Genomic DNA, 10,380 nt, shown 5'->3' with positions numbered 1-10,380 from the left:
CCGGGAAGGGAGCGAGGGCCTGAGGCGGCCCCTCCCCGCCTCCAGGGGGCGCCGCCAAGGGCGCAGCGGCCTCGGGGCGCGGCCATCGCGGTTCAGCGGGCCTCAGCCGCTCCCCTTCCCGCTGCTCCGCTCCCCTTCCCGCTGTTCCGCTCCCCTTCCCGGCTCCTCCGCCGCCGCCCCCCCGCCCTCAGCCATGCTGAGCTCCCGAGCCCCGGCCCTGTGCACGGCTCTGCGGCGAGCAGCGCCCGGCGGCCTCGCCTCCTTGCACTCCTCCGCTCAGCGCTGGCGCGCCGCCCGCGTCGCTGTGGTGAGTAATGGAGGAGCGCGGGCCGGGCAGCGCTGAGGAGAGGCGTGCGTTTGTTTGGTTGTTTTGTTTGTTTGTTTCTTTTACTGTCTGGCTCTTCACAGACACTCTACCCCTGCAGCCGGGGCCGCTCGGCGGTGGGGCCGGTGCATGGGAGGCCTCGGCGGGGCGCGGCCTGGGAAAGCCTCGCCTGGTGCCTGCGACAGCTGGAAATGCGGGAGAGACGCTGAATTTGCTTACAGTTCACAAACTTGGAGGAAGCCAGACCATGAGTGGGAAGCATGTGAAAATTGGTGTCTGTAGGTGTTGTTGAGCTGGAGTTGGCTTGGGAAGAACCACAGAGTCACAGGATGGGTCAGGCTGGAAGGGAGCACAGTTAAACCAGGTCCAGATCCCAGCTTAAGCAGGGCCAGCCCAGAGCACATGGCACAGGGTTTATCTAGATGGGTCTGGAATATCTTCAGTGACACACACTCTGCACCCTCCTTGGACAATGTGTCCCAGTGCTCCATCACAGGAAAGAAATTCTTCCTTATGTTCAGGTGGAATTTCTTTGCATTAGTTTATGCCCATTGCTCTTGTTCCATTGCTGGGCACCTCCAAGCAGAGTGTGGCCCATCCTCTGACACCCCCAGTTTAGGTATTTGTACACATTAATGAGGTCTCCTCTCAGTCAGTCATCTCTTCTTGAAGCTGAACAGCTCCCTCAGCCTTTCCCTGTAAGAGATTCCTCACTCATCCTCACTGCCCTCCACTGAACCACTCCAGGAGCTCCATGTCTCCTTTGTACTGAGGAGCCCAGGAGGATTTAACTTGAAATAGTTCATAGTTTATAAATGAGGTACTGGCAGTGAATATGTTTAAACTGGGTTATGCTTTTTGGCAGGAAGGGTGTAAAGCATGTTATAAATACAGAAGAAAGCAAGGAGATGGAAGAGCTGCAGATTGCCAAAGGAAAATACAGGCTGTAGATGGTGTCCCGAATGGATACACAGCTTTGGGACTCAGTGGGCTGTCTTTGAAGCTTGAACTTTGCATAATCTAGACAGGATTAAACATAAGAAGTCATTACCAAATCTGTTCAGGGTAGAATTGGCTTGGGAAAGGGCAGAATGCTGGTCCAAATGACCAAAAAGTAACCCAACAGGGGTGCTGTCATTTTAGTAAGTCACAGCTTTTTAAATAGAGCTGGGAAAACAAATGTGATTTTCTACATTAGTGATGTAAATTTTTGTCTGTGGTAAAAGACAGATTTGTTATCAAGTAGGTACTGAAATAGCAGAAGAGTTTACAATAATGTTTCAGTATTTTGGTTTCACCGAGTTTCAAAAATATTTTGAAAGTGTTGCTCACAGAGCATAACCTTAGCACAGTTGCTTGTCTGTTTAATCAGTCTAAACTAAATGAAAGATAAAACAAAAAGTTATGAAGTAAAAGGCAGCTCTTAAATATCAGACCAGGATTAACATGAACAGAAGAACATTCATCAATCTTGCTCATTTGGTGAAGTGATGATATTTGGTGGATGGCCATGATAGCAGACACCTGGGTATTGTGACCTGAAAGTCCCTTCAAGTCTGACATTACCAGCTAAGATTTTTTCAGTTGTGAGTTTCTTTTCAGTTGTTTCTGTTCATGTGTCTATGTTTAAAAACTCTCAAGCATCAAAAAAAAACCAAAGAAAAAACCAAAAAAAAAAAAAAACAAATGAGGGAAAACCAGGAAGGAAGAGATTAAAGTTAAAAAAAAAAAAAAAAGAAAATTAATAAAAAGAGAAAAGGAAATTGACTTCCTTATGGGATTTTTTCTTTCAGAACAAAGAGCCAAACAAAAAGCCCCCAAAGAGTTCATCTGTATACTTTCAGGAACTTGAAAACCATTGGATTTTTTTGGTTTTGTTTCATTCTTAAAATGGCTTTTAAAAAATTTTTTTTCTCCTTCTACTTTGTCAGATTCTCCACCCATACAAGGGTAGCTGACTGCTTTGTGCTTTTTATTCTCTGGTGTTTATAAACAAATTAAAAGTAGTATTTCCACATTGTTAAAGAAAGGCATGGCTAATACAGCAGAATTGTATTATTGCATTGAAAGTGATTTAGCTGTTGATCTCTGCTCAGGTAAAACACAGCAGCAGGTAAAGCAGTTTGTTTTAAGAGCCACCTCAAAGTGCATTCCTGTCCCTCTTCTGACTGATGTGCAGCTGGGTGACGAAGTGTTCCACTTCATAAGAATGATGAATGACGCTCAGAACAGCCCACTGTGTGCACAATAAAAACATACCTAAGGGTAACATGTCAGTTTATTAGCTGTGGTATAAATATATAAGCCAGGAAATAAGTAGTGGATATTTCTGAGCCCTGTGATGGGTTGCTATAAATAGGAAATGCCAGTTCTGCAGTGTGTCAAGTGGTGACACCAGTGCTAAAAGCATGGTGTTCGCTGGCATAGTAAAACCTTGCTTTTAAATTGTCATTTGTTAACTATTTTTTTTAAATCTTGCCTTGTGAGAGATCCTGTGGGGAGTTTTGTGTCACCTGCAGTACTCTGTTATTTTATCACTGCAGGTCCTGTCTGGCTGTGGTGTCTATGATGGCACAGAAATCCACGAGGCATCAGCGTAAGTTGATTTTTGGGACTCCAAAAATTCTCCATTACATTGCTGCAGTTTGTTTCATTTATTTTTGCTGTCTCTGGCAATCAGAATTACCCTGAGTGATGAATGATGAAGCTTTCTCACAGTTTTCTCACAGCATAATTTTGAGCTCAGGCTGCATTCTTGTAGAACAGTCCAAAGATGCAGCACTGTGCATGTGATACCAGAACAATGAGTCTGAGAGAGACTCTTCAGAAACAGAAATTCAGAATTCCAGATTCAATCTCAAGAGAGTTAATACAGACTTAATTTCAGAACCACTTGAGTTTCTGTTCCTGGGGCTAAATCTAACAACAGAATTGTTAATGCTGAAGTGGAATTAACTCTCACTGTGAATTAATAAGAAATGTGTCACCTAGACCTAGATTAAATGGTAATGGCTATGTTAATTGTGGGATTCTTCCACAACACCTGGGAACTTGGAGAAAGGAAACTTTTGTTGTTCCTGCTTGCCTGCTTTGGTAGGATGTGTCAGTTGGTGGAGTATTTGTAGCAGATTTAGCAGTTTTAAAGTTTTCTGCGTGCTGTATCTCCATTTTTGTAGTGTGCTGGTACACCTGAGCCGTGGGGGAGCTGAGGTTCAGATGTATGCTCCAGATGTGCCTCAGATGCATGTCATTGACCACAGTAAAGGGCAGCCAGCTGAAGCTGAGTCAAGGTAAGTCTGTGATGTGTGGAGAGAAGATACTACATGAGTTTTCTGTCAGTGCCTGTGTTTCCCAGCAGCAGCATTTCAGAACCACCAGTAGCTTCAGTTACTAAACACCAGTGTTCTTGCTTCCTCCCTTCCTCACCCTCCTCTTCTTCTGCAAGACTTTACTTACACTGCTCTGTGTGCAAATGCTTAATTGATCACATTGTTTTATTTCTGGTTCTTCAAGGAATGTTTTAGTGGAATCTGCAAGAATTGCTCGTGGTAAAATCACAAGCCTGGCTAAGCTCACTACAGCAGACCACGACGCTGTCATATTCCCCGGTGGATTCGGAGCCGCCAAAAACTTGTGAGTGCCAGCTCAGCATCACATTCCTCAGCTAAATATTCACAATTAACTATGCATAATCAGCCTGGCAAAGAGAATTGGAGTGATCTAATTGCAGCCATTCAATACCTGAAGGAAATTTGCAGAAAAGATGGAAGGAGACTTTTTACAAGGGTCTGGTGTGACAGTACAAGGGAGAATGGCTTCAAAGTGAGAGTGGGTTTAGATGAGATATTAAGAAGCAGGTGCTTGCTGTAAGGATGGTGAGGCACTGCAACAGGTTGTCAGAGAAGCTGTGGATGCCCCATCCCTGGCAATATTCAAAGCCAGGTTGGATGCAGAGTGGTTCCTGCTTATGGCAGAGGGGTTGGAATGAGATTATCTTGAAGCTCCCTTCCAGCACAAACCATTCTGTTCATTCTATGGACCAAGATTCACACAATAAAATCCATAAATGGCCTTATTTACAACATATGTAACTCCTAATTAATAAGGATAACTCCTTTCAAAGTCTTGTCTTGTTTTAAATTCTGTGAATAATGTTGATGAGATTTCAGGATAATTTTCAGGATAATGCATAAGAAGTCCTTTTTCCTCCCCCTACTGGTGTTTCTTTTTGGGTCTGAGGGAAGTAAAGGTAAAACTTGAATGGTTTCAGGTGCTTGTAGTGTTATTATTGTGTTTCTTCCTCCTTGCCTACCAAAAAATCCCCTGTTGCTTTATAATTATAAAACAACAGCTGGCTCAGAAAATAGAAAAAGGAAACAAAAACTGTTGGCCATGTGGAATACTGATTATCTTGCTATTGAGATGCTTTTTTGTTGGCTTTGAGAAACTGAATGTTACTTCCCTTTTCTTCTTACATACTTTTCTTCTTTGAAAAGATTGCTGTTCAACTTCTCAGTAATCCTAGAAAGCTGATTTGATAATTCTCATTTTGAAATACTTTTATTAAATAAGGGACTTCTGGCAGACCAAAGCCTTAGAAGAAAGACATTTTGGCTGAAGCATTGATGGTCATCTAACAAAGTGTTTTTAACCAATGTTTTAGTAGCTGTTAAGTTTGGGATGATGCTTTGGAGCCTTTCTCAGCAGGCAGGCAAATACCTCTGTTTGTAGGTTTATACTGAGCCTTGTGTAAGTTTTTTGTTGTGACAGATCTACCTTTGCTGTTGATGGGAAGGATTGCAAGGTGAACAGAGAAGTTGAGCGAGTCCTGAAAGACTTCCACAAAGCAGGCAAACCTATTGGGTATGTTTGTGAGTTGGATGGCATTTGTTTGGAAGTGTGAGCTTGGAGACTACCTGTGTTTTGTTGGAATGTGCAGCTGTTGTTGTTGGAACTGGAAAAAGTATCTTCTGTTTTTATAATTTGTAGTTTATTTTTTAAATGCATTTTTCAAGATCTGTGTGTGTAGTTGTTTGTCAAAGGAGATGCAGAGAAAATGCTGAGAGGAAGTTGCCTTGTGATGTATCTCAGATTTTCAAGGCTGTGTCCATTTGAATCCTGTCAATTGTAAGCAAGTTCTGGAACAGGGATGTTGTAGAATTGCTCTTACAATTCCTTCTGTTGCAGCCTGTGCTGCATTTCTCCAGTGCTGGCAGCAAAGGTGCTCTCTGGTGCTGAGGTAACTGTGGGCCACGAAGAAGAGGAAGGGGGCAAGTGGCCTTATGCTGGGACTGCAGGAGCCATCAAAGAGCTGGGAGCAAAGCACTGTGTGAAAGAAGTAACCATATCCTTTCCTGGTAATTCCCATGTTGGGAGACAGTTTAGAAATGTGTCATTAAAGGAATGAGCACATGAGCACATGTAGGATCTGTGCTTTTCCACATAGATTTTCCAGGGAGTGTGCAGTGCAGGGTTAGAAACTCACCTGTTACACAGCTGTGTAACTACTGCTGTGTAACTACACACTGGGAGTTAGAAGTTGCTCTCAAGTCAGCTCCCTTGGACACCCAGTAATACACTGAGTGCTGGATGAATCTGCACATAAAACTGGTGTGAGTTACAGCTGTCAGTTCTCTTTGAGGTTGTGCTCTTTTCCTGAAGTCTAATGCTGCAGACTGTACTCAGAGACATTTTACTGCCATCAGTGAATTTTGTAGGTTTTGGAGTACAGGTTGCAGCTCCCTTTACAGCTGGATGGTCTCACATATTTGGAGGAAGTTTTTATAGGTTAGTGGATCTGTGAGGTTTTGTCAGTGCTGCTTCATTTTGCAGCAGCATCTGCAAGTGCTGTGTTTTCCTTAACTCCTTTTTACGAAGCTCATGTGGATACAAAAAATAAGGTGGTGACCACCCCAGCATTTATGTGTGAAACAGCATTACACCATATATTTGATGGCATTGGGGCAATGGTAAAGAATGTGCTGAAATTAACTGGCAAATAAAATCAGAAATGTTTAAATTTAGGACATAGTATCAAACATATCATGGACCAATGGAGACATTTGCACCTGCTTGTCCTGTTCACACTCTAGTGAATGCTGATACAAAGCTGATTGATTCCCAGATGCAGGATTTTCCTTGCTTTTCTGAGAGAGAGGCATTGCAGAGGACAAGGAGCCTGGCTTGAGACAGAGAGCATTTTATTGAGCTTTTCCATCTGGAGAGAGCTGACTGGATGTGTTCTGAAACAAAATCTTCCCAACACACCAATGTCAAACCAGCTGTAAGGGGGAAAAAGAGGCTCAAGGCCCTTTCAGAAGCTGAGGGCAGATGAGAGGAAGGAATGCATGTTCAAGGTGCCTAAGCTCAGGCCTGTGTCTGGGAACTACCAGCCAGGGTCATCTGTTGAGGGAAAAGACATCTTGTACATCTTAATTTAATTTGATATTAATGAAAAGATTTTGTTTCCATTTTGAAGAATTCTGCTCTCACAAAGAAGCACCAATCAGCAGCAGGACACAACTGCCACAACAGTAGCACTTTGAAAAACTCATCCATTGGCCCATTATAGTTTTAAAAGGTCTTGAAATGAAGAAGAAATTAATATCCGCTGACATGACGCACAACTCTCAAGGACAGCACCCCTGTTAAAGCTGTTGTATGACAAGTAGTGAATGGAATAAACAATCTCAAATTATCCTAACTTCCCCTGCTTTAGGGCAATAAAGCTTTCTCCAAAGAAGTATTATTGTATGTCTGGAATAATGATGTATAAATAAAAAAAAATTTCTGCCTTTATCCTATCCTTGTCCTTTCACTTTTATTTGGGAGCTGCCTTTGATAACTTACACTGGCTGGTACATTTTAGCAGTTTTTTCTGCTTTTCAGTTCACCAATTTTGTGTATTTTTTCTATATAGAATCCAACAGAATCTCTTCCAGGGTTTTTGTCACCTTTCTGTTAAGCAGGAGACAACATTTCTCCAAACAAGCAAAATGGCACCCCTTATCTTAAATTAAAGTTTCTCTTCTATGACAGATTTGCTGAAGTGAGCCCATATTTTCAAGGGAGAATTGTGTGCTTCATAAATGAATCTACAAGCCTTAGACTGAGTTGGTGTATGGCAAATGCCATTTGTGGCTGAACACTTGAAGGGGTGTGGGGTGATATTTTTTTATTGGGGTGAACAAAGAGGAGCTTGAGTGTGAGTGTTGGGCATGCTCAGCTTGCTCAGTCAGGGTTAAGGGAATAAACATTTTTGGTTCTGGAGCCTCATTCATTTTTGATCACTAAAAGAAAAAAATCTTGGATTTAGAAGATTTGAATTTGTACTTCATTGCTGGCACTGTTTTCTTGGGGATTTCAGAGAGTCCCTGTGCAGATCACTGACTCCAGTGAGGTTACAAAAGAATCAAACACAGACACCAAGTCATTGTGAAAGTAGACATGGATCATAAAGTGGAATTTGGACATTCTCTGAAACCATTTTTTGATTATGCATCAAATTTTTCAGGAAATTTTCAGTATCAAGTTGGTAAGAAACAGAATTTAAAATACTGCCACTCTATAAATCAGTGCAAAACCACCCCTTCATGAGCTTTGCTTGTACAAAGGGGATTTTTTTGGGATCAATTTTATGCACAGAGACTTATCAGAGCACGGGAGGTCACTGTTCATATAAAATGTAATAACATTTTAAAGTGCATGTGTTTCCCACATCTGCAGGAGGCTTAAAAGAAATTTGGAGACAGAATATCACACAACAGAAATATTTTTGAAATCCCCAGGATGGAAGAACAGCTGTTGTGCCTGTATTAACCGTGCCTTCCTCTGCTGAAGAACTCAGCTCTGGGTTGAACCTTCCCCTGAACTCCCTCACCACAGCAGGGCTGAGGGCTGGAATTTAGGGTTTCTCATATCTACATTTCTAGGAAGTGAAGTTGTGGTGGCACAAAGCTTCCTTAGATGCTCAATCTTCACATCCAGGTGCCCTGAGAAAAAAGATGACCTTTTGAAGAAATTGCTGTTACCATCAGTGAGCAGCTGTGGGAAGCTGATGGTTGGATCATCCAGATATTGCCTCTTTACAACTCTTTTCACCCTTCTTTTTTAGTTTTCTGACTTTAGAGAGAATGGGGTTTTTTAAGGAAGAAAGAACCATGCACCAGAATTGCCTTTCATTTTTTGAATTCTCTCTAATTTCCCAGTAATGTGCTGAATAGAAACCTGTGATACACATATTTTTCAAGGTGTGGGTTTTTTTGGTTGTGTTTGTTAAGTGTTTTTTGTTTTGGTTTGCATTTTTTGTTATCAGAAGAAAGTTGTTTTAACTTTGGTGGAAGATGTAAGATTGTCATCTTGGCTTTCAGCCAGTGTAAATTTGGAGGGAAATTCCACATGCATTTAGAGATTATTATTAGAGATTTGTCTGCAAGGCTGGGATTTTCCTTTCCTTCCATAGGGCGGATTGGAGCTGGTGAGGGGTTTGCTACTCCTAGCCAAGTGGGCAGCAGTTTATGATTAATATGTTTTGCTAAATGCTAGCAGAAATAAGAAGTGAAAGAGGCTTCTTGAAGCCTCCACCAGGAGTCATGCAATACCTGGCTTATGGATTCCTGACATTTCTTATCTTCTGGGAAGCGTTTAAGAGCTTTGTGCTGCTGAAAGGGAGCTGTAATAATTGTGCTCCTGCTCGAGTTGCTTTTCTCGTGCTTGCAGGATTAACCTGCAGGGGTGGAGGAGTTGCTGCCTCTCAGCTGTGATTCTGCCTGTCCCCTTTTTCCCCACTGACTCAACACAAACCCCATTTTATGGAAGGTCTCTCTGCTGGTTGTTGCACTGTTCACAAATTCGGCAGCGGTGTTTTTCTCTCCTAAAAGCAGAAATGAGAGTCGGGGTTTGAGAAGCCCGTTTTGGTTTTTACCCTTCGGTTTGTGGCTACAAGAGACACTTTTTAGGGGGAATGGAAAACCAGCAGAGGGCACTTGGTGAACAATTTCTATGCACAGTTCCACTGACGCAGGGACAGCGTGGGACAGTTCTGTAGGGCAGGTTTTTGGATATTTTGGACTCATACGGAGAATAAAACAAATATTTCTTCCTCCTAAGTTCACAATAATAGATAGGACATCCAATTCCATTGCAATGAATGCATTTGTCCTGCTGTGTTGTTAACATTCATTTCCTCACCACAGTTATTTATCCCCCTGAAAATATAGTAGCAAATACACATCATTTAAGCTCTAGCCCCTTCCTGTGATATAGATATCTTGGAAAAAATTAAAGAAAATTGTAGTATAAAGTCATAAAGGTACACAGTGAGGTTTGTGGGCTTTTTGATGGGGATTTTTTTGTTTTGTTTTCTTTTGTTTCCTTGTTTGGGTTTTATTTAAACACTAGTGGTGTTATGACCAATGTGACTGAAAATGAAGTTTTGTTGGGAAGAACTTTTATCAGGCCTAGAAACGTCCCTGGAAGGAAACACACTGTTTCTTGAAGTGTCTTTGGCTTTGCATGCTAGCAGTATTTTATATGTGTGAGTATGCATTTACTTATAATTTTTTTTCAGGCTGGGAACTTAGATAATCCTCCACCTGCAAATAATTAAGAGTTGCCTGCATTCCAGGATTTGAGTCTTTTGTTTGACCTGGTTTTCTTCTTGTGACTTCAAATGCCCAAGGGGAAGCTTGCTTATGGAATTGTGAGCCTCAGCCCTCAGGAGAATTAAGGAGATGATATTTGGTTATTTTCTCCAGGGTGATTCCAGTGGTGGCCAACATCTCTGCAGAAAAAGAGAGAGAGGGGAAGAGAAGGGACAAAACTGGGACTATTCCAAAAGCTGTAAGAGAAGTTGCAGTGAAGATTGCAGCACCAATAGCAACATGATTTCCTGCTGTGTATTTAAAAATAATCACCTTCCTTGCTTGTTTTCAGCAGTTTTCAGTACTCTTTGTTCATAGCCAGGCTATGGAATGACTGCCCTCAGGTTTAGCTGAATTAATGGTGAAAATTCCAGGCTAGTGGAAGGTGTCCCTGCCTATGGCAGGGGGTTGAAC

At 42.1% G+C, this 10,380-nt stretch overlaps 1 protein-coding gene across 1 annotated transcript; it reads left to right on the top strand.

The window, feature by feature from the left end:
- The first annotated feature begins 58 nt into the window (after positions 1 to 58).
- Positions 59 to 7,123, top strand: GATD3 (glutamine amidotransferase class 1 domain containing 3). Its single transcript, XM_033053166.1, has 7 exons — positions 59 to 307; positions 2,869 to 2,921; positions 3,502 to 3,615; positions 3,839 to 3,958; positions 5,096 to 5,188; positions 5,513 to 5,669; positions 6,199 to 7,123. The coding sequence occupies exons 1-7, from the start codon at positions 194 to 196 to the stop codon at positions 6,325 to 6,327; spliced, it is 780 nt and encodes a 259-aa protein (XP_032909057.1). The 5' UTR covers positions 59 to 193; the 3' UTR covers positions 6,328 to 7,123.
- The last annotated feature ends 3,257 nt before the right edge of the window (positions 7,124 to 10,380 follow it).

This window comes from Catharus ustulatus, chromosome 2 (assembly GCF_009819885.2).
Source record: "Catharus ustulatus isolate bCatUst1 chromosome 2, bCatUst1.pri.v2, whole genome shotgun sequence".
NCBI lineage: Eukaryota > Metazoa > Chordata > Aves > Passeriformes > Turdidae > Catharus > Catharus ustulatus.
Note: the sequence above shows the minus strand (reverse complement) of the source record. Positions and strands in the feature narration are given on the sequence as shown.